Here is a 25106-nt window from a genome sequence, read left to right on the forward strand (position 1 = left end):
TCACACCAAGACACATTTTCTCCAGATACGGTGATAATGTTTCGCCGTTACTACCTTCCTAGCTTTGATCAGAGTAGGGATGACTTCCCTTGGAATACCTTTCCTAGCTAGGATTTGGTGTTTAACCGCCATGCCGTCAAACGTAACCGTGGTAAGTCTTGGGAGGAAGAGGCCACAGATCTTCTATTAGCATTTCCTGAAGATCTGAATACCAGGCCCTTCGAGGCCAATCTGGGATTCTCAATATTTTTGAGATGAGTGGAAGTGGAGAGAACACATAGACCGACTGAAACACCCACGGTGTCACTAGGGCGTCCACCGCCACTGTCTGAGGGTCCCTCGACCTGGAACAATACGTCCGAAGCTTTTTGTTGAGGCGTGACGCCATCATGTCTATTTGAGGAAGTCCCAAACGACTTGTTACCTCTGCAAAGATCTCTTGATGAAGACCCCACTCTCCTGGATGTAGATCGTGTCTGCTGAGGAAGTCTGCTTCCCAGTTGTCTACTCCCGGAATGAAGACTGCTGAGAGAGCGCTTACATGATTTTCCACCCAGCGAAGAATCCTGGTGGCTTCTGCCATTGCTGCTCTGCTCCTTGTCCCGTCCTGGCGGTTTACATGCGCCACGGCTGTGACGTTGTCTGACTGAATCAGAACGGGTAGGTTGCGAAGAAGATTCTCCGCTTGTTGTAGGCCGTTGTATATGGCCCTTAATTCCAGCACATTGATGTGTAGACAAGCCTCCTGGCTTGACCATATTCCCTGAAAATTTCTTCCTTATGTGACAGCTCCCCATCCTTGGAGGCTCGCGTCCGTGGTCACCAGAACCCAGTCTTGAATGCCGAACCTGTGACCCTCTAGAAGGTGAGCACTCTGGAGCCACCACAGGAGAGAGACACTGGCCCTGGGGGACAGGCTTATTCTCTGATGTATTTGTAGATGGGACCCTGACCACTTGTACAGAAGGTCCCACTGAAAAGTTCTTGCATGGAACCTGCCGAACGGAATGGCCTCGTAGGCCGCCACCATCTTTCCCAATACTCGAGTGCATTGAAGAACTGACACTCTATTTGGTTTTAGCAGGTCCCTGACCATGTTCTGGAGTTCCTGGGCCTTTTCCATAGGGAGAAAAACCCTCTTTTTTTCCGTGTCCAGAACCATGCCCAAAAATAACAGCCGAGTTGTCGGGACCAACTGCGACTTTGGTAGATTTAGAATCCAGCCGTGTTGTTGTAGTACTCTCAGGGAGAGAGACACGCTTTTCAGTAACTGATCACTCGAACTTGCCATTATCAGATCATCGTCCAAGTATGGGATAATTGTGACTCCTTGCTTGCGCAGGAGCACTATCATTTCCGCCATTACCTTAGTGAAAATTCTCGGGGCCGTGGAAAGCCCAAACGGCAACGTCTGAAACTGGTAATGACAATCCTGTACAGCGAATCTCAGGTACGCCAGATGAGGTGGATATATGGGGACATGAAGGTATGCATCCTTTATGTCTAGTGACACCATAAAATCCCCCCCTTCCAGGCTGGAGATCACTGCCCGGAGAGATTCCATCTTGAATTTGAACCTTTTCAAATATAGGTTCAGGGATTTTAGATTCAGAATCGGTCTGACCGAGCCATCCGGCTTCGGGACCACAAATAGGGTTGAAAACCTTGATAATCACTTGCTGTTGACACAGCTTTTGTATGGCAGCTGAAACTATTTCCCTCTCTGGGGGAGAAGCTGGCAAAGCCGATTTGAAAAATCAGTGAGGAGGCACCTCTTCGAACTCCAGTTTGTAGCCTTGGGATACAATTTCGACCGCCCAAGGATCCAAATCCGACTGAACCCAGACCTGGCTGAAGAGTCGAAGACGTGCCCCTACCGATGCGGACTCCCTCAGCGGAGCCCCAGCGTCATGCGGTGGATTTTGTAGAGGCCGGGGAGGACTTTTGTTCCTGGGAACTAGCCGTAGCTGGCGTTCCTTTCCCTCTACCTCTAGTGAGGAAGGAAGGGCCCCGACCCTTTCTGAACTTATGCGACCGAAAGGACTGCATCTGGTATTGAGGTGTTTTCTTTTGCTGCGGGGGAACGTGAGGCAAAAAAGAAGACTTACCCGCGGTAGCTGTGGAAACCAGGTCCGCGAGGCCCTCCCCAAATAAAACTTCACCTTTGTAAGGTAAAGCCTCCATACGTCTCTTTGAATCAGCATCACCTGTCCATTGACGGGTCTAGCAGAAATTGCCACGGCATTAGCTCTTGAACCCAACAGCCCAATATCTCTCGCAGCCTCTCTCATATATAACGCTGCATCCTTAATGTGACCCACGGTCAACCAAATACTATCTTTATCTAGGGAGTCAATGTCAGATGACAAGTTATCTGCCCACGCTGCAATCGCGCTACCCACCCATGCCGACGCTACTGCCGGTCTGAGCAGGGCACCCGTATGCGTGTAGATTGATTTTAAGGTAGTTTCCTGTCTGCAATCAGCAGGGTCCTTGAGTGCTGCCGTGTCCGGGGACGGTAGTGCAACCTTTTTAGACAAGCGCGTCAAAGTCTTGTCCACCGTGGGCGAGGATTCCCACCGTAACCTGTCCTGTGAGGGGAAAGGATACGTCATAATAATTTTCTTGGGAACCTGCAGTCTCTTGTCTGGAGTTTCCCAAGCTTTTTCAAATAAAGCGTTCAAGCTCATGAGATGGGGGAAAACGTTACCTCAGGTTTCTTTTCCTTAAACATGCAGACCCTCGTGTCAGGGACAGAGGGGTCCTCTGTGATATGCAAAACATATTTTATTGCAATAATCATATAATGAATACTCTTGGCCACCCTTGGGTGCAACCTTGCAACATCATAGTCGACACTGGAGTCGGAATCCGTGTCGGTATCAGTGTCTGCAATTTGGGAAAAGGGACGTTTATGGGACCCCGAAGGACCTTGTGACACAGTCAAAGCCATAGCTTGACTCCCTACTTTTTTATGTAATAAGGTCACATTTGCATTTAAAACATTCCACATATCCAACCCATCTGGTGTCAGCTGTGCCGATGGAGACACCACCACCATCTGCTCTGCATCCTCCCTAGACGAGCCTTCCGCTTCAGACATGCCGACACACACGTAATGACACCCCCACACACACTGGGATATATGAATAAGGGGACAGCCCCCCAATAAGGCCCTTTGGAGAGAGAGAGAGTATGCCAGCACACACCCAGCGCCACTGGACACAAAATCCCAGCCTGTACAGCTCTCTCTCTCTATATATATTATATATATATATATATATATATATATATATATATATACACTGCTCAAAAAAATAAAGGGAACACTAAAATAACACATCCTAGATCCAAATGAATGAAATATTCTTATTAAATACTTTGTTCTTTACATAGTTGAATGTGCTGACAACAAAATCACACAAAAATTATCAATGGAAATCAAATTTATTAACCCATGGAGGTCTGGATTTGGAGTCACCCTCAAAATTAAAGTGGAAAAACACACTACAGGCTGATCCAACTTTGATGTAATGTCCTTAAAACAAGTCAAAATGAGGCTCAGTAGTGTGTGTGGCCTCCACGTGCCTGTATGACCTCCCTACAACCCACACAAGTGGCTCAGGTAGTGCAGCTCATCCGGGATGGCACATCAATGCGAGCTGTGGCAAGGAGGTTTGCTGTGTCTGTCAGCGTAGTGTCCAGAGCATGGAGGCACTACCAGGAGACAGGCCAGTACATCAGGAGATGTGGAGGAGGCCGTAGGAGGGCAACAACCCTGCAGCAGGACCGCTACCTCCGCCTTTGTGCAAGGAGGAACAGGAGGTGCACTGCCAGAGCCCTGCAAAATGACCTCCAGCAAGCCACAAATGTGCATGTGTCTACTCAATCAGAAACAGACTCCATGAGGGTGGTATGAGGGCCCGACGTCCACAGGTGGGGTTTGTGCTTACAGCCCAACACCGTGCAGGACGTTTGACATTTGCCAGAGAACAGCAAGATTTGCAAATTCGCCACTGGCGCCCTGTGCTCTTCACAGATGAAAGCAGGGGGGGCCGCACAGCCCTCTATGTGCTTGCCAGAGGTAGCCTGACTGCCATTAGGTACCGTGATGAAATCCTCAGACCCCTTGTGAGACCATATGCTGGTGCGGTTGGCCCTGGGTTCCTCCTAATGCAAGACAATGCTAGACCTCATGTGGCTGGAGTGTGTCAGCAGTTCCTGCAAGACGAAGGCATTGATGCTATGGACTGGCCCGCCCATTCCCCAGACCTGAATCCAATTGAGCACATCTGGGACATCATGTCTCGCTCCATCCACCAACGCCACGTTGCACCACAGACTGTCCAGGAGTTGGCAGATGCTTTAGTCCAGGTCTGTGAGGAGATCCCTCAGGAGACCATCTGCCACCTCATCAGGAGCATGCCCAGGCGTTGTAGGGAGGTCATACAGGCACGTGGAGGCCACAAACACTACTGAGCCTCATTTTGACTTGTTTTAAGGACATTACATCAAAGTTTGATCAGCCTGTAGTGTGTTTTTCCACTTTAGTTTTGAGGGTGACTTCAAATCCAGACCTCCATGGGTTAATAAATTTGATTTCCATTGATCATTTTTGTGTGATTTTGTTGTCAGCACATTCAACTATGTAAAGAACAAAGTATTTAATAAGAATATTTCATTCATTCAGATCTAGGATGTGTTATTTTAGTGTTCCCTTTATTTTTTTGAGCAATATATATATATATATATATATACACACACACACACACACACACACAAACACTTTGCGCCAAATAAATGTGCTGCCCCCCACCCCCGTTTTTGCCCACTGTTACTTGTACAGGAGGGGAGAGTCCGGGAGCAGCTTCTCTGCAGCTTGCCTGTGGAGAAAATAGCGCTGGTTAGTGCTTTTAGGATCAAGACCCGCCCCCTCGACGGCAGGCTTCGGTCCCGCTCATTTTTTTATACTGGCGGGGTTTTTATAATATACTGCCTCCGCAGTATCGGATACTGGTGCCAGTCTTATTTGAGGTAATTATTGCTGCCCAGGGCACCCCCCCTGCGCCCTGCACCCTTGCTGTGCCTTGTGTGTGTGTGTGGGAGCAGTGGCACGCAGCGCGGTACCTCTCTGAAGATCTGAAGTCTTCTGCCGCCTTTGAAGTTTTCTTTCTTCATATACTCACCCGGCTTCTATCTTCCGGCTCTGTGAGGAGGACGGCGGCACGGCTCCGGGACGAACAGCGAGGAAGACACCTGTGTTCCGACCCTCTGGAGCTAATGGTGTCCAGTAGCCTAAGAAGCAGAGCCCATCAGTCCAGGAAAGTGGGTCTGCTTCTCTCCCCTCAGTCCCACGAAGCAGGGAGCCTGTTGCCAGCAGTGCTCCCTGAAAATAAAAAACCTAACAAAAGTCTTTTCAGAGAAACTCAGTAGAGCTCCCCTGCAGTGCATCCAGTCTCCTCTGGGCACAGGATCTAACTGAGGTCTGGAGGAGGGGCATAGAGGGAGGAGCCAGTGCACACCCATCTAAAGTTCTTTATAGTGCCCATGTCTCCTGCGGAGCCCATCTATACCCCATGGTCCTTACGGAGTCCCCAGCATCCTCTAGGACGTAAGAGAAAGTCGGTTGGGTGTCTGTCTATTAGATATGAAAAAAAAACAGACACCCAACTGACTTTTCAAACAATTGGAATACCCTCCTCTGTAATATAGTTGATATCAGTCTTAAGTGGATGAACTCCTAGTTCACAACTAAGCTTCATAGAAATAGTAGTATAGCAGGCCGGGCCAACCTCTGGCTCCCCAGCTGTTGTGAAACTACAAGTCCCAGCATGCCCTTCTACACTTTTGCTACTAGGAAATGCTAAAACTGTGGCAGAGCATGCTGGGATGCGTAGATTCACAACAGCTGGAGAGCAACTGGTTGTCCAGGCCTGTAGTATATGATAATTTCACCAGTATTATTAAGATCTGTGCACAGGTAGAGGAAAGGAGAGACAAGGCATGCTGCTGCCCAAGCTGCAACAGGTGACACGACACATACAGCATGTCAGCAGCACTCACTCAAGTTGTAATTGGCTGCGCCCACTGCTGGACGATTCTGGTCTCTAGTCCAGCATCAGCGATCATCTCGCGGTGCCCACACACCCAGTGCCCACATTTGTCCTCCTAGGTAGAGCTCCAGGCTACAGTTGCACGGGATCCCGAGAGTGGAGGAGAGCCGGGCACAGACAGACCTGCCACATCCGTGCACAATACCAGACAGGGAAGGGAATAAATAAGATTTTAAACCTACCGGTAAATCTTTTTCTCGTAGTCCGTAGAGGATGCTGGGGACTCCGTAAGGACCATGGGGAATAGACGGGCTCCACAGGAGACATGGGCACTAAAAAGAACTTTAGGTATGGGTGTGCACTGGCTCCTCCCTCTATGCCCCTCCTCCAGACCTCAGTTAGAGAAACTGTGCCCAGAGGAGACGGACAGTACGAGGAAAGGATTTTGTAAATCCAAGGGCAAGATTCATACCAGCCCACACCATCCACACCGTATAACATGGGATATACGAACCAGTCAACAGTATGAAACAAAACCAGTATCAGTCCAAAACTGATCCAACTGAAACATAACCCTTATGTAAGCAACAACTATATACAAGTCCTGCAGGATGTTGTCCGCACAGGGACGGGCGCCCAGCATCCTCTACGGACTACGAGAAAAAGATTTACCGGTAGGTTTAAAATCTTATTTCTCTTACGTCCTAGAGGATGCTGGGGACTCCGTAATGACCATGGGGATCATACCAAAGCTCCAAAACGGGCGGAAGAGTGCGGACGACTCTGCAGCACCGAATGAGCAAACATTAGGTCCTCATCGGTCAGGGTATCAAACTTGTAGAATTTAGCAAAAGTGTTTGAACCCGACCAAGTTGCGGCTCAGCAAAGTTGTAATGCCGAGACGCCCCGGGCAGCCGCCCAAGAAGAGCCCACCTTCCTAGTGGAATGGGGCTTAACCGAATTCGGTAACGGCAAACCAGCCGTAGAATGAGCCTGCTGAATCGTGTTACAGATCCAGCGAGCAATAGTCTGTTTAGACGCAGGAGCACCAACCTTGTTGGCTGCATACAGGATAAACAGAGCCTCTGTTTTCCTAACCCGAGCCGTTCTGGCCATAAATTTTCAATGCCCTGACCACATCTAGGGACTCGGAATCCTCCACGTCTCTTGTAGCCACAGGCACCACAATAGGTTGGTTCATATGAAAAGAAGAAACCACCTTAGGCAAAAATTGGGGACGAGTCCGCAACTCAGCTCTATCCACATGGAAAATCAGATAAGGGCTTTTGTGAGACAAAGCCGCCAACTCTGACACTCGCCGTGCCGAAGTTAAGGCCAATAACATGACCACTTTCCAAGTAAGATACTTCAACTCAACTGTTTGAAGCGATTCAAACCAGTGAGACTTAAGGAACCGTAACACCACGTTAAGGTCCCATGGTGCCACTGGAGGCACAAAAGGAGGCTGGATATGCAGCACCCCTTTCACGAAAGTCTGGACTTCTGGAAGAGAAGCCAATTCCTTTTGAAAGAAAATGGATAAGGCCGAAATCTGAACCTTAATGGAGCCTAACTTTAGGCCCAAATTCACTCCTGTTTGCAGGAAGTGAAGAAAACGGCCCAGATGGAACTCTTCCAGAGGAGCAGTCTTGGCTTCGCACCAAGACACATACTTCCTCCAGATACAGTGATAATGTTTCGATGTCACCTCCTTCCTAGCCTTTATCAGAGTAGGAATGACCTCCTCCGGAATGCCCTTCTCCGCTAGGATCCTGCGTTCAACCGCCATGCCGTCAAACGCAGTAAGTCCTGGAACAGACAGGGCCCTTGTTGTAACAGGTCTTCCCTGAGAGGAAGAGGCAACGGATCTTCTGAGAGCATTTCCTGTAGATCCGGATACCAGGCCCTTCGAGGCCAATCTGGAACGATGAGAATCGCCTGAACCCCTCTTCGTCTTATGATTCTCAGTATGTTTGAAACGAGAGGAAGAGGAGGGAACACATAGACCGACTGAAACACCCACGGTGTCATCAGTGCGTCCACTGCAATCGCCTGAGGGTACCTTGACCTGGCGCAATATCTCGTAAGTTTCTTGTTGAGGCGTGAAGCCATCATGTCTATTTGAGGCAGACCCCACTGACTTGCAATCTCTGCGAAGACTTCCTGATGAAGTCCCCACTCTCCTGGATGCAGATTGTGTCTGCTGAGGAAGTCTGCTTCCCAGTTGTCTACTCCCGGAATGAAGACTGCTGTCAAAGCGCTTACATGACTCTCCGCCCATCGAAGAATCTTTGAGGCTTCTGCCATTGCCACTCTGCTCCTTGTGCCGCCTTGGCGGTTTACATGAGCCACTGCTGTGATGTTGTCTGACTGAATCAGAACCGGTAGACCCTAAAGTAAGGTCTGCGCATGACAAAGGCCGTTGTATATGGCCCTTAATTCCAGAATGTTGATGTGTAGACAAGCCTCCCGGCTTGACCACAGACCCTGGAAGTTTCTTCCCTGTGTGACTGCTCCCCATCCTCGGAGACTCGCGTCCGTGGTCACCAGAACCCAGTCCTGGATTCTGAAACTGCGACCCTCTAGAAGGTGAGCACTCTGCAGCCACCACAGGAGAGATACCCTGGCCTGGGGGACAGGCGGATCATCTGATGAATCTGTAGATGTGACCCGGACCACTTGTCCAGAAGGTCCCACTGAAAGGTTCTGGCATGGTACCTGCCGAATGGAATGGCCTCGTAAGACGCCACCATTTTCCCCAGCACTCGCGTGCAGTGATGTACCGACACCCTGTCTGGCTTCAACAGGTCCCTGACCAAGTCCCGCAGTTCCTGGGCCTTTTCCGTCGGGAGAAAGACCCTCTTTTGTTCCGTGTCCAGAATCATGCCTAAGAAAGGCAATTTGGTTGTTGGAACTAACTGTGACTTTGGCAGGTTTAGAATCCAACCGTGTTGTTGTAACACCCTCAGGGAGAGTGATACTTTGACCAGCAACTGTTCTCTCGATCTCGCTTTTATCAGGAGATCGTCCAAGTATGGGATAATTGTGACCCCCTGCTTGCGCAGGAGCACCATCATCTCCGCCATTAATTTGGTAAAAATTCTCGCGGCAGTGGACAGCCCAAACGGCAACGTCTGAAATTGGTAGTAACAATCCTCCACCACAAATCTCAGGAACGCCTGATGAGGTTGATAAATGGGGACATGAAGGTATGCATCCTTTATGTCTAGAGACAGCATATAATCTCCCCCTTCCAGACTTGCAATGACCGCCCTGAGCAACTCCATCTTGAACTTGAACCTCTTTAAGTATAGGTTTAAGGATTTTAAATTTAGAATGGGTCTGACCGAATCGTCCGGTTTTGGGACCACAAACAGGGTTGAGTAATAGCCCATCCCCTGCTGCAGCAGGGGAACCTTGACCACCACTTGTTGGAGACACAATTTTTGAATTGCTGCTAAAACTACCTCCCTCTCTGGGGAAGAAGTCGGCATTGCCGATTTGAAAAACCGGCGAGGAGGCACCTCTTCGAATTCCAGCTTGTACCCCTGGGAAACAATGTCTATTGCCCAGGGATCCACCTGAGAGTGAACCCAGACTTGGCTGAAAAGACGAAGACGTGCCCCCACTGGAGCGGACTCCCCCAGCGGAGCCCCAGCGTCAAGTGGTGGATTTAATAGAAGCCGGGGAGGACTTCTGTTCCTGGGAACTGGCTGTAGCTGGCAGCTTTTTCCCCTTGCCCTTACCTCTGGCAAGAAAGGAAGATCCCCGAGCCCTCTTGGATTTATGCGGCCGAAAGGACTGCATCTGATAATGTGGCGCTTTCTTAGGCTGTGAGGAAACATAAGGTAAAAAAGTTGATTTACCAGCAGTAGCTGTGGAAACTAGGTCCGCGAGACCTTCCCCAAACAACTGCTCACCCTTGTACGGCAAAACCTCCATATGCAGTTTTGAGTCGGCATCACCTGACCACTGTCGGGTCCACAGTTCCCGGCTGGCAGAAATCGCCATAGCGTTTGCTCTGGACCCCAGTATGCCTATATCCCTTTGAGCCTCTCTCATATAAAGGACCGCATCCTTAATATGTCCCAGGGTCAATAAAATAGTTTCCTTATCCATCGTATCCATTTCAGAAGATAAGGTATCGGTCCACGCTAGTACAGAGCTACAAACCCAAGCCGACGCTATCGCCGGTCTGAGTAATGTACCGGTATGTGTGTAAATTGACTTCAAGGTAGTTTCCTGCTTGCGGTCAGCAGGATCCCTGAGGGCCGCTGTATCCTGAGACGGCAGCGCCACCTTTTTGGAAAGGCGCGTCAACGCCTTGTCCACCCTTGGGGAGGATTCCCACCGTATCCTGTCCTTGATAGGGAAAGGATACGCCATAAGAATCCTTTTGGGAATCTGCAGCTTCTTATCTGGAGTTTCCCAAGCACTTTCAAATAACTCATTTAATTCAAAAGAAGGTGGAAAAGTAACCTCAGGCTTCTTTTCTTTAAACATGTGGATCTTAGGATTAGGCACCGCGGGGTTATCTATAATATGCAGCACATCCTTTATAGCAATAATCATATAATGAATACTCTTTGCCAATTTTGGCTGCAACCTCGCATCATCATAATCGACACTAGAGTCAGACTCTGTGTCGGTATCTGTGTCAACTGAGAAAGCGGCCGCTTTTGAGACCCAGAAGGTCCCTGTGACATAGGGAAAGGCAGGGTATGACCATCTGTGTTGTCCCTGGACTCTGCTTTGTCCAAACGTTTGTGCAATAAATTCACATTTGCATTTAAAATATTCCACATATCCATCCAGTCATGTGTTGGCGTTGCCGACGGCGACACCACACTCATGCGCTCCACCTCCTCCCTAGGAGAGCCTTCCGCTTCAGACATGCCAACACGTACGTACTGACACACCACACACTCAGGGAAAGCTCTATCTGGAGACAGTTCCCCCACAAGGCCCTTTGGAGAGACAGAGAGAGTATGCCAGCACACACCCAGCGCCAATAATCTTGGGAAAAAGAAAAATATTACCCAGATACAGCGCTATTCACTGCGCCCAATTATGTGCCCCCCCCCCCCCTTCTTTAAAACCCTCTGTCACCGGTGATCAGCAGGGGAGAGTCCGGGGAGCCAGCTTCTCAGCGTGTGCTTGAGGAGAAAATGGCACTGGTGAGTGCTGAGGGAGAAGCCCCGCCCCCTCAGTGGCGGGCTTCGGTCCCGCTCTTTCTTTAAACTGGCGGGGGCTCTGAAATATCAAACTGAGTAATTATATTCCTAAAAGCCAGTGCTAAAGGTCTACATTGCAGCCCAGTGCGCTGTGTGTGTGTTGTGGGAGCAATGGCGCGCAGCGTTACCGCTGCCCGTTACCTCCCCGAAGCTCTTAAGTCTTCTGCCTTCCTATACTCACCCGGCTTCTATCTTCCGGCTCTGCGAGGAGGACGGCGGCGCGGTTCTGGGGCGAACCGCTTGGGAAGACCTGCGTTCTGACTCCCTCTGGAGCTAATGGTGTCCAGTAGCCTAAGAAGCAGAGCCTAGCATTTAAGTAGGTCTGCTTCTCTCTCCTCAGTCCCACGATGCAGGGAGCCTGTTGCCAGCAGGTCTCCCTGAAAATAAGAAACCTAACAAAATACTTTCTTTTCAGGAAGCTCAGGAGAGCTCCCTGTAGTGCACCCAGTCTCCTCTGGGCACATTATTAAACTGAGGTCCGGAGGAGGGGCATAGAGGGAGGAGCCAATGCACACCCATACCTAAAGTTCTTTTTAGTGCCCATGTCTCCTGTGGAGCCAGTCTATTTCCCATGGTCCTTACGGAGTCCCCAGCATCCTCTAGGACGTAAGAGAAATCCTGGGTTGCTAGCTGCACCCAGTCAGTGATAGAGAGCGCATCCTGTGGGACCTGCTTATTTTCAAAACAGGGACCCTCACTGCATGTAGCGTGTAAATGGATGCTATAGGGCAGGCATTCCCAACCGCGGTCCTCAAGGCACACCAACAGTGCAGGTTTTAGTGAAATCCAGGCTGCAGCACAGATGGTTAAATCAAAATAACTGCGGTACTAATTAAGTCACCTGTGTTCAAGCCTGGATATCACTAAAACCAGGACTGTTAGTGTGCCTTGAGGACCGCGGTTGGGAAACACTGCTATAGGGCATATTCTGCAATCACTGATGATAAAGCATTGATGGTATGGTTGCAAAAAGAAAACACCCAAAAGCTTATGTCAGCAATTGAGTAACATAGTGAACACAAGTATTACAGAAGTCCAAAGTATTATTAAACTCCTGAGCACATTATCCAGAAAAGGTAAGGGATCATTGATGCTGGAGAGGGACAACTTCTTTATTTTTGGATAATATAATGTTCAGCTCAGCAGCTCTTCTGAATGAGACCAGACTTGCAAAAAAACCACAAGACTATGTAAAGCTAGCAATGTGCATAGTAGGTAAAGTAACAAGAACAGGAACTACCACTTCAAGATGGCAACTGATCAGTCTTCCGCTATCATTGCTACTGGGAAGAGGTTCCTTATACTAGACTGAATGCTCAACTGGCAGGCATAGGGGAGCGGGTAAGAATGGCTTATATTAAAGATGTACCGCAACTAAAAGGTAGTGATTAACGAGAATGATACCCAACTCAAACAGTGATGCAATGAGGATCAGTGGTGCAAAACACACAAGCATATTAAATGATTGACTAGTATGTGTGCTTACTTGTGATGGGGTAATTAGACCTTAAACACCATTGGAATAAGGAGATATATTAGTAAGATCTTACTGTATCGGACTGTGGAACATGCTAGGTTAATAAAGATGATTAAGTTGTGCAGCATTTTTGGCTGATGAGTGCACTGATCCACGTTAGATATAAGATTTGTGTAGCCATGTCAGCATTTTTAGACAATGAAAAAAATTATCAATTTGGGACACTGTGTAAAACAGTAAAAAGGGTTTTACTGCAATAGGGTGTGTTGAGGAACAGCCATCTTTTAACTATACCAAATATTTTGGCTACGGGTTGGTTCTAGCACTAGCTCACCCAAATGAGCAAAAGATTTTTGGTTCTTACTGATAAATCCATTTCTCAGACTCCATCTAGAGGACACGGTTACTGAGGGGGATGAGATCACATTACAGTAACTTAATAGTATTACAATTTTAGTACCACCCTTTCAAACCCTCCTCAGTTTGTGTTACAGATCATCCATGGAAAGAGTTATATAGACACTTAAGAAAAAAAACATACAATGGGGCCCGATTCAATTGTTCTCTGTGCCCCCTGCTGGGCGCCTTCAGCAATGGCCGTCTGTCAGAAATATTTAATTGTTGCTCCGATCAGAAGCCCATTACCAGTTAAGGAGCCCAACAGCTCATGGTTTAGCTGTGCAAAGTGGCTAGACCCATCTAAAGTGCTTGTATGGGCGTCCAAAGTCTGGGTTTGGGCGCCCAAATTACAGACTTGAACACTTTTTTCTCGCACCTCCTGTAACTGTGAGAAAAAGACAATGCAGCAGCAGCTAACGGGCATCTATCGGAGAAACAATTGAATAGCTCTGATAGACGCCCATTCTTATAGACGGCTACAAAAACTAGAGAATGGAGTGAGGACAAGTGCAGAAAGAATGAAGATAAGATTCCAGGGTTATAGGACGACCATAGGAACGCTATATGTAAAACCCATGAAATTACTACTCCACATTACATCATACTAAAAACACTCAACCAAATACATTTTTTAAGTTGTTTTATTTAATAAATAAGTTCAATTAACAGTATTGTAAAAAGTGAACACCTGCTAAAATAAAAAGGCACTTAAAAACATGATTGTGACAAACATTAAACACAGGCAAAGCAAATGGTCTGAAGGCCAATATACACTGAATCCGTATGGCACAATAGTAACACAAAAAGTATGTGACAAGGCTTTATAATGAAATGGTCACAGCGTGAGTAACCAGAGACACAATTATAATTTTACAGCTTGAGTTTAAGTCCTGACAAAAAGGCAGTAAGTGATTAGGAAGACAAGGAAGCACCAGATTTCAAAACAAAAACACTGACCTGATTTATGGGTTATAAATACCCAATCAGTGCGTTATTTGTTTAAAGCCAGGCAGCAATTCATTCAGAGCTAGAATTTACCGCTTACAGAGGCATACTCCAGGACCATGTAGTACATTCATTCAAAAAGATTTTGCTTCTTTGCTCACTTGCACGAACATTCATACATAATATAGGTCACAAACCCCATCCTACATTATTCTACTTCCCAAGCCTGCTGATCATGCTAAAAGTCTGAGGTATCCATCACATTCACATGGTTCGTAAATTCCAGCCCTGATTTTCCTTGTGAAGAAGACCTATCACTATAATACTTTCATCGGCAAAGCCTTCAGTGATTAACCCACCCCACAAAGAAAACGAAAGATAGCTGCTTGCAGAGATAGGTCAAATAGGTCAAAAAGGCACAGCGTGACCTTCAGCGACTATGAAACTACGCAGTCTAATTTGTTTTGACAGTCCAATGGCACCCATTACATTTTCTTGCAAACCAGATTTTGCAGTTCTTTGCTTTTTACATTAACTGTACATTGTGAAAATCTGTGTCATACACTGTAATGCTTTAGTAAATCACTGCTGTACTGCCCATCTGAGACCAGCGGGTGGGTACGAAAAACAAAAAAAATATGGCTAGTTAGCATACAGTGTAGTAAGATGTACACTAGTTATTCATTTTCCCTCATATTTCGGATTCACCACCGTTGTCACTGCGCTCTTGTAGATGGGGTTTTCACCCTGTAAAGAGAAAACAGGAACATTAGTACAAAATGCTGTAGCTCTAGGTAAAGTAAATTGTCTAAATAAATAATCAGGGTAAAAGGAAAGTGTTTAGAATATCAAACCATTCCTGCTGAAACACACACACACGTAATGCACACAGTGCGAGTTTACACACAGGTACAGTAAAAGGGCACACTTAGCAGTACTACAGCTATGTATGAAAGTATTCTACAAACCAGCATAAATGACCTACATTTCTCATAACAGTACAAGCAATTGGTTCTGTAGAGGGCGGTTTTAGGATTTAAATATGTAAGTTAATACATTAAAACAGCAAAAACAAAACAAATAAAAATAAAATCACTTTTACGGATGTGTAGTCGCTGTCTGAATTGGTCTGCCGGATGCACAGCAGACACTCTACGGACCACAATATACTAGGCCCAAATGTAATAGCCCGAGTCTCCCAGAATTCACGGAATTCCAGCAAGATTGATTTAAAGCAGCAATTGCTTTAAAGGCAAAACCAGGTTGGCATTGCTTTAAACTAATTGCTGCTATACATCTAGTAACTATGGGGTCTATCCATGAAGCAGTGAAAAGAGTGGAGAAGTGAGCCTGTGTACATTGTATAGTATGCAAATTATAAATGTTACTTCAATGCCGATTGGTTGCCATGGGTAACTTCTCCACTGGCTATCTTCTCCACACTTTTGACTGCTTCATGAATACACTCCTAACTAACCAGAATCGTGGCCCATTACAATAGGCCGGCAGTGTTTCAAGCACAGAGAAGCATGATAAGCTGCTGAGGCTGAAGAGATAGAAAAGAAACGAAGGTAAAATAACCCAGACACCACAGATTGATATGGAACAGATAAATATGATGACCTGAAAAACAAAATTAATCCGTATCCTCATCACAAACAATGTAATTCAGCAACTGATAGTAAATCCCAGCAATGAACCCCTATAACCTAAGCAGCAACCTGCCTCACAGAATTATACAGCAGGCAATAAGTGGCTCACCCAACCACATTTTAACACAGCCTTTATTAAATAAATAAATACCAAACCCACCCCACCCCTCCTACGCATTATACCCCTTCTGATTATCTTCATGTTGATCACTCCTCCCCTACCAATAATTCATAAACACCTGGTTGTATTGGAACTGCTTATTTTGATCACTTATTGTAATTTCTCATTAGTGTTAATGCACATGGTTCACAGAACCTTCCTTTTGAATACTGCAATACGCTATGCTGTTTGACAATAAACAGTATATTATACTCCCTCTATTGTATCATATCATGACATCTGGCAACGGGGCAAACAAACAAAGTTTGTAAATTACTGACTACCTTCCTACTAGTCTTGTGTGGGTTGCAGTTAATTTACCGACTATCGGGATCCCAGCGGTCAGGAGATAGACGCCAGGATCCTGGAAGCCGACGAAATGCCGCTGGTCCACGCCACCACCCGAGGGGTAATATAATCGTGTTGCGAGCACAGCGAGCCCGCAGGTGGACTCGCTGTGCTCACCGCCGGGATTCTGGTGTCTGTCTCCTGACCGCCAGTATTACATACCGGACCCTCTTGTGCAGCCTCTTACAGCAGAACCAACACTTTCCTATTTTACCTAAAAAGTTATTCTCCGTTGACCTCTACACTGCAGAAATCATAAAGTCCAGAGATGGGTAAAGATCAGTAAACATAGAGGCACCTTTAGTTGATAGGACAAAATTCTAATGACCAGAAAAAGCATGTATGATGCAGGGCAATTCTCCTGTCTTTGCGAGTCAGTCTAGGCACTAGCCATACGGAAGGCTTTGAAGACGTTGGCCAGCTTGACAAATGACTGCAACATTTTGGAACCAACATTCCCTGAATTTAAATGATACACAGTGTAGAGTGTAATTAGGCGAGTGCAGATCATGTACATATGAATTCCTATATAATTTATATTTATTATGGAATTAAAAAAACGGAAGTGTATAATTTGTGTATTGCCAAAAAATATGTCCTTTGACTATAGCGATTATTTCCATGCCAGCTTTAGCATAAACACAGAGTCACACTGCAGTAAACACACTCTGTAGTGACAGTGTTAATAGACTGAGAAGTATCACAGTGCAGGAAGCATGCAGAAGAGACAGAAAGAGAGGAAATACAAACTGAGAATCAGAGAGCAGCTTTGCGTCCATAGTTTGGGTTCTTGAAATTATTTATAGGACTCTTGTAAATAGGATTCTCTTGCTGGAGAAATGAATCCATAAAAGAAAAATTTACATATTTACATACAAGGCCAGTGAAGTAGTTTGAACAGTAAAATCAAAGGAACAGAACAGTTTATTTTTAGGATGCGATAACCAGTTTAGCAGCATAAACCTTGGCCTCCTACTTATATTTGTGGGGCAGTATCATATAGCCACAAGGGTGCAAGATGTACAGCTTACAGTAAATAAAACCTTGCTGATTTCCTTGCAGCTTTATGGGGTGGGCGTGAGAAAGGAGAAGGGTTGTTCCTGTAATGTCCAGATTGGTTCCGACTGGTTCCAGCACGTAAGTGAATCAGTACCCACGTCTCTCCTTACTTCTATCACATAACCAATGCATAATACATTAGTTAAAATATGAGCTGGTACAAGTTGTACAAACAGTATGGCATTTGGTATTAACCAGCAATGTTTAAGAGAACCTGTCAGGAGGTTGTACTTTGGCTCTTTATTACCATACATAGTGCCATGTGCACTACGTAACGCAGGTTTTTCTCAGCGAGCAAGATATATAAACATTTCATCTGCCAGCATGCAGCACTCTTCTAATGCAGCATCCTCTATTACTGAGGGCTGGAGGAAGCTGACCTAGGAGGCACTACACTGCACGCGTCATAGGATGCTCTCATGGGACAGCAGTGGTTATAGCAGGAACCCGACTTGTAATACAAGCAGCCCTGCATTCATCCAATGCCGGTTTACACTCCAGCACAGGAATAGCATGCCTCATATTGTTAGTTCAGTGATGGGGGAGAACATCTGCCAAATACCAGGGCTCCAAGTAGTCTGCATGTGACATTATTCTGAGTGTACGTCACCTGCAGTAGTAATGTGTAGCTCTGAGCTGGAAAGGGTCGGTGATTATCTAAGGCACAGGTTCTCAAACTCGGTCCTCAGGACCCCACACAGTGCATGTTTTGCAGGTCTCCTCACAGAATCAAAAGTGAAATAATTAGCTCCACCTGTGGACCTTTTAAAATGTGTCTGTGAGTAATTAATACACCTGTGCACTTGCTGGGTTACCTGCAAAACATGCACTGCGTGGGGTCCTGAGGACAGAGTTTGAGAACCCCTGATCTAAGGCATAAGGAGGAAAAAAAACAGGCACTAAATTGGACCAGATCTAGTGAGGTACATTGTATATCATATCCACATTATTTTTGGCACCAATTTGTTTGGATATAGTACTCCCAGCTTAAAAGCATTTACAGAGATAGCAATTTAACTGTGAGAGGAACAGTAAAATACATACATGGGTCATAGATTACTATATACACCATTTTAATCTAAATTGCAATTATATTTCCAGGGATACTACTGTAAGTAGAGGTCACACCGAGCCCAAAGCTCCCATCTTCAGCTAATTGCAATGTCCGCTATTCTACCCGACTCTCTGCTTCCTGTACAGGTGACAGTGATCACATGTGTGCTCACATATTCCCACTTGCAGAATGCAGGAGTATTATTATTATTATATGAATAATTGGACTAATCTGTAAAGAATCTCAGCACAAGGTGGTTGCACATTTCCCAATTAGAGAGAAAGGATGAGATTGTCAGTACCGAGGAAACGGTCAGAGGAATAGCGCAACATAAATAAACAGCATGAAAGGGAGAATAGTGGCGAGCAGAAATGAAGAAATCCCATTCCTGCTTTTCCGTAAATAGGTAAAACTAGTGGAATAACACTTACAGCGTCCCATTTGGCATTCATCTTTTCTTTTTCAAATTTAGCAAACTCTCTTCTGTCATGAATGATCATAAGAAGTTTCCATATAAGCAGTAAAGCCAGCCCGATGAGGACAATTCCCGCAACCACACCAGCAACAATGGGAATGATGTCAGGACCACTAGGACACTCTGAAAAGGCATTAATCATGAGAAAAAGAATTAGTGACCTTGTAAACAAGGACACAAGTACAGTTCAAACAGAAATAAAAGTAGCAGTGCCATGGTAACAGGGGTGACGTGTTCTGCCTGTGCAGTCTCCCATCTGTTCTCCATTTTGGTGCACGTTATCGGGTGTTGAACTCAGGTAACGGATTACACTAATCTGTGCTCTGGCTCTCTGTAGGTACTTAGTAGTTTGCGCTCTGTTATATTTTTCTACTCTTCAAGCATCTCTGAAGGGGGATTGTTACCATAAAAACAACTGGATTGGTTGTTAGAGGCAACAACACTGGTTCTACTGTTACCTACGACACTGCAGTCCGTTTCTCCTATGCACTGCTACCATAAAGGAGAATGATACTCAGCTGGTGTGCCAATAGGCCTGCTGGGATGTGTACAGTTCATAAAGCTACGACAGTAAGAAGTAAATGAAATCTTGCCTGGGTCTTTCACAACGTGCACGTGAACCTCTGTGTTTGCCTGGACAGAGTAGGTGAAGTAGAACCAACAGTCATCCGCATCTTTCTCTTTGCAGTGTGTGAGAGCATCTTTCTGCCCAGGCTGGGGCAACTTATCACGGCTGTCCACAATAGTGTAATTGAAAGCTTTGCAATTATTGCAGGCTGGCTGCTTCTCTCCTTTAGGGAACGCAATGCACTGGACACATTCCCTTTTGAGAAATAAAAACAATTTGCACATAAAAAATGCGTTCACAAATATTTGATGCAGGTCAGAACTGTATATTTAACATATAGGGGCAGATTCCATTGTTTCCAGCTCCCAGTCTAACAGAGTTATTCAATTGTTGCTTTGAGCAGACGCCCATTAGCCATGGCAGTCACATCTTTTCTCGCAGCCTCCAGAAGTGTGAGGGGAAGAAAGAAAGAAAAACAAAAAAACAAAACGTTAAAAAGTCTTTTGTTTGGACGCCCAATCAAGCTCTTTAGACGCATTTAGCCGCTTTGCGCGACTAAACCCGGAGCGGTCAGGCATCTTACTGGGCGTTTGATTGGATGCAACAACTGAATACCTCCAATAGGCGCACATTAATATAGATGCCCAGCAGGGGGCGCAGGAAACAATTGAATCAGTATCATACAGTTCTGACCTACCTCATACACCATTGAATAAAACGAATACGAACAAAATGGTCTTATACACATTCTGTTCAATGTTTGTCAACTTAAATCTAGCCTGAATGAAAACAGCAGACACTAACCTGCCACTGACACAAAACGTTTATAACCTTAAAAATATACAGCAATAAGCTGCTGCCAACCAGATAATTTTAATTCTATGTAACGACTAGACCCACATGAACATGCGTGATGTGAAAGGTTTAATTAACTTAATAAACCATCTAACCTCTAAAAATGACCACCCCCACCCAAATAGTATAACAAAGTTAAATAACCACTATGACTTCGGGGGCAATTCAAGTGCTTTGTGGGCGTAATGCTATTCAGTTGTCAATACGTCCTCCCATTGGGCGTGCTAATTGCCCCACCCTCCCTCCGTTAAGCTCACATGCCTTGTGTGTGTGCCCATTAGTACCAGTCTTAGCCACTCAAAGCTCCTATACCCGTCCAAGAGGGGTGTAGTATGGCTGACCGGTCAGCTTACCAACGCCGGGATCCCGGCAGCATACCGACGTCGGGATCCCGGCGGGGAGGGGCGAGTGTAGCAAGTGGACACCCACGAGTGGAAATAGTCCCTGTTGGTCGGCATGCCGACCATCGGGAAAGTGAGCCGTCGGGCTCGTGGAGGAGGTCATGTGACTGTCGGTCAGTGGACCGGCGGTTACATGAATACCACCCCGTCTAAAGTCCAGGCAGTTTTCGCACATTTCAGCTCGCAGCTCAGGAGGCTGCCCGAACAGAGCAACAACTGAATTGCTCATATGGGCGCCATCTATTGGCAGCCGGGGTGACCAATAACTGAATCAGCCCCTTAGGATTCAATGGGTTACATGCTTCATTTACTCACTGACTTATCTGAAAATACAATTACAACATGAATTATTCTGTTACTGCACACTAACATCCTACATAAATGACAAAACAATCCGCCCTCTTTGAAAAGGCTAGAAGGCGGACATTTGTCCATAGGCCACTGATCTGCAAAAATTATATCTTGTCCAAATACTCAATCTGACATCACAAAGCGATTTTATATGATCCTGTGTTGCAACCATTTTATTGTCCTTCTAGTTATGTTTTTTTTTTTTTTTTAAATTAACTCTCTTCTGTCACAGAGATTATGCAGGTTGACTGGCTCATTGGGACAGGCCTGGCCAACCTGTCTCCAGCTGCTGTGAAACAACAAGTCCCAGCATGCCCTGCCACAGTTTTGCTATTAGGGAATAGATGCTGGGTTGTATAGTTTTACAACAGCTGGACAGCCACAGGTTGGCCAGGCCTGCATTGGGAGATATCTTGTCCCTATAAATTCCTTACGGTGCATCTATAAGTCACTGACAGGTTATCTAGAAATTGCAGAGGTTTTCAAAAACAAGCAGTATTGCTTTGTTCCATTAGGTTTCCTAAAAAAATAAATATATATGCTGAAAACTGACAGATCCAAAAACGTAAGCATCCAGTTTAGACGGGAAAAACAGACACCCAAAAACAAATGAATTGCTCCCATGGAAATCCCCACCCCCCAAATGAAACATGGCAGTACAATGTGAAAATAAAGAAAACATTAATACACTACAAACCCAACACATCTAAACCCCTACTGACTGATGAGATGCAGTGAGGATGAGGTAAAAACAAGCTACATCTAAGCTAACTGGTCAGCTGAGCAAGAAGAATACATCTGAGCAGCATCAGGATAGACCCCCACCCCTTGCCCCTGCCCAGTTACTGTCTGTAATGTAGTGTGCAAACACTGTACCGTGTGATGCATTTACTCTTTGAAATACTGCAATGTGTAACTGCATTATAAAGTCATGATGCAACCAACTTTTGTGCTCCTGGGACATAAAGCCTGTGCTCCAATCAAGGGTACTGTAAACTAGTATTGTGCAGACCATGCTAAAGTCTAATGGGCCCTACACACATACCATCCGCCGCCGAGCTGCCAAACGGTAGATACGGCCGACCCGGAGGTGGGGGGCAGTGAAGTTTCTTCACTCCCCCCGTCACCCGGCTCCACAGAAGTGCAGGCAAATATGGACAAGATCATCCATATTGGCCTGCATGCACAGGCGACGGGGCACCAGCGGTGAACGAGCGCGGGGCTGCACATCGTTCATCACTGGTGCCTCCACACTGAAAGATATGAATGGTATCTCGTTCATTAATAAACGAGAACGTTCATATCTTTCACTAAAATCGCGCAGTGTGTAGGGCCCATAACAGATACATGCACTATCATTCACTATGCCAAGTACTTGGGGATATAAAACATAATCAGTTGTCTTATCCCTTTGTGCTGTCTAGAAGTAAACTCAAGATGTAGATGCTGCCAGCGTAAAGTCTTCTTTTCAATTGCTCCAAATACTGGCCCATAGCCCTTTAGACTCCTGCCATATCCCATCCACAATATGAGACAGCCTGCAGCTCGTTATTGTGACCGGATTGCTATAGAGCTCTGGCAGAAGATAAAAAAGGACAACAGACTTCATAGCAATAGCAGCAAACGGAAAGCTCTTCGAGCAAACTTCCACTAGTACAATGGAAACTAGTTGAAGTCCCACAGATACAATACGTTAGTCAATCCTTCATTAAATTTGACAAAGGAAAATAAAAGGAATAAATAAAAAATATTCAGAGTCAATTTATACTCACTTGTGTTCAGCACAAACACCAAGACAGGTCTGACACATCTCACAAGTGGGTCCTTGGAATTTCGGGTCTGTACATTTGCACCTTCCACACTCGCATATTCCTCTTCCATTACATTCCTGCCCATTTGATGCCTTACAGGTGCGTTTGTCCAGTGAGCAATCACAAGCACTTCCAGTGAACATCTCGAAACAGTGACATACTCTGCATTTGCACACACCATTACCTGCAACAAATGGAGCATGTTGTATTAGGGGAATTGTGAAAAAGAAAACAAAGTAAGAGAGAAAGCAGAACGTGCACAATCAGAGCAAATCCTTTAACAGATCTGTGCAATTAGTAGCAACTGGTTTATGTGGGAGATACAACAATGATCACTAAGGGGGTAATTCCAAGTTGATCGCAGCAGGAAATTTTTTAGCAATTGGGCTAAACCATGTGCACTGCAGGGGAGGCAGATATAACATGTGCAGAGAAGGTTAGATTTGGGTGGGGTGAGTTCAATCTGCATTCTAAATTGCAGTGTAAAAATAAAGCAGCCAGTATTTACCCTGCACAGAAACAAAATAACCCACCCAAATCTAACTCTCTCTGCACATGTTATATCTGTCACACTTGCAGTGCACATGGTTTTGCCCAACTGCTAAAAATTTTCCTGCTGCGATCAACTTGGAATTACCCCCTAAGTCGGAAAAGTGATCCCAAGACCGCATCTGCATCCATCCCGAACACAGTGTGGGATACATTACCAACATCACAAGCCAAGTTTCAATTACCTCTGAGACCTACGATAATATCGGTTACTCACAAAGAACAAGAAAATTAACTCCGCCGCTAGTTTCAAGAAATGTGTATAACTATCCCACGTGGAATTGACATGTGTATAACTAAAGAGCTGCTGGACTTAGCAACATAAATCCACTCAAGAACAAAACTAAAGTGCAAAACATAGAACAGACCAGCGCTAAAATAATTAATATATATTTTAAATACCCGCCAATATGGCAAAATGAAGTAAAGACAACATAAAAATGATACATCTTTAATATCTAAACCACAAATATATAATCTAAGGAACTTTCTTATCCGTAAAAACGTTTTCAGTATGTATATATAAAAATAGGGTGTGGTTCATCAAATCGACAGTGTCTAGGTCGACAATGTTTAGGTCGACCACTATAGGTCGACAGTCACTAGGTCGACATGGATGGAAGGTCGGCAGGGTTTCTAGGTCGACATGTGCTAGGTCGACAGGTCTAAAGGTCGACATGAGGATTTTTTTTTTTTTGGTGTCGTTTTCTTCGTAGAGTGACCGGGATCCCAAATTAGTGCACCGCGTCCCCTCGCATGGCTCGCTTCGGGCATGGTGCCTTAGCTCCGCTACCGCTTCGCTCGGCACACTTAACGATCCACGTGGACTACGATTGGAACGGTAAAGTATGAAAAAATTCAAAAAAAGAAAAAAAGTGAAAAACTCATCTCGACCTTTAGACCTGTCGACCTAGCACATGTCGACCTAGAAACCCCGTCGACCTTCCATCCATGTCGACCTAGTAACTGTCGACCTATAGTGGTCGACATAAACATTGTCGACCTAGACACTGTCGATCTTCAGACCGGATCCCATAAAAATAAGATTTTACTCACCGGTAAATCTATTTCTCGTAGACCGTAGTGGATGCTGGGACTCCGTAAGGACCATGGGGAATAGCGGCTCCGCAGGAGACTGGGCACAACTAAAGAAAGCTTTAGGACTACCTGGTGTGCACTGGCTCCTCCCCCTATGACCCTCCTCCAGACCTCAGTTAGGATACTGTGCCCGGAAGAGCTGACACAATAAGGAAGGATTTTGAATCCCGGGTAAGACTCATACCAGCCACACCAATCACACCGTATAACTCGTGATACTATACCCAGTTAACAGTATAAACAATAACTGAGCCTCTCAACAGATGGCTCAACAATAACCCTTTAGTTAAACAATAACTATATACAAGTATTGCAGACAATCCGCACTTGGGATGGGCGCCCAGCATCCACTACGGACTACGAGAAATAGATTTACCGGTGAGTAAAATCTTATTTTCTCTGACGTCCTAAGTGGATGCTGGGACTCCGTAAGGACCATGGGGATTATACCAAAGCTCCCAAACGGGCGGGAGAGTGCGGATGACTCTGCAGCACCGAATGGGCAAACTCTAGGTCCTCCTCAGCCAGGGTGTCAAACTTGTAGAATTTAGCAAATGTGTTTGACCCCGACCAAGTAGCTGCTCGGCAAAGTTGTAGAGCCGAGACGCCTAGGGCAG

The 25106-nt window shown here is 45.8% G+C and overlaps 1 protein-coding gene across 2 annotated transcripts in view; it reads right to left on the bottom strand.

Annotated features, from left to right (window-relative positions):
* Positions 1-13786: 13786 nt before the first annotated feature.
* ITGB1 (integrin subunit beta 1) overlaps positions 13787-25106 on the bottom strand; it is a 144989-nt gene continuing 133669 nt past the window's right edge. Inside the window, exons 13-17 of one of the 2 annotated variants that reach the window (XM_063922103.1) lie at positions 22804-23026; positions 19450-19679; positions 18813-18979; positions 17019-17099; positions 13787-14855 (exon numbers count right to left, since the gene is read on the bottom strand). In XM_063922103.1, coding sequence (XP_063778173.1) covers positions 17025-17099; positions 18813-18979; positions 19450-19679; positions 22804-23026 — 695 coding nt within the window. In that variant the 3' untranslated portion in view covers positions 13787-14855; positions 17019-17024. The remainder of the gene's footprint in view (positions 14856-17018; positions 17100-18812; positions 18980-19449; positions 19680-22803; positions 23027-25106) is intronic. The other variant, XM_063922104.1, reaches the window with a different exon arrangement.

Source organism: Pseudophryne corroboree, chromosome 5 (assembly GCF_028390025.1).
Source record: "Pseudophryne corroboree isolate aPseCor3 chromosome 5, aPseCor3.hap2, whole genome shotgun sequence".
In the NCBI taxonomy this organism is placed as follows: Eukaryota; Metazoa; Chordata; class Amphibia; order Anura; family Myobatrachidae; genus Pseudophryne; species Pseudophryne corroboree.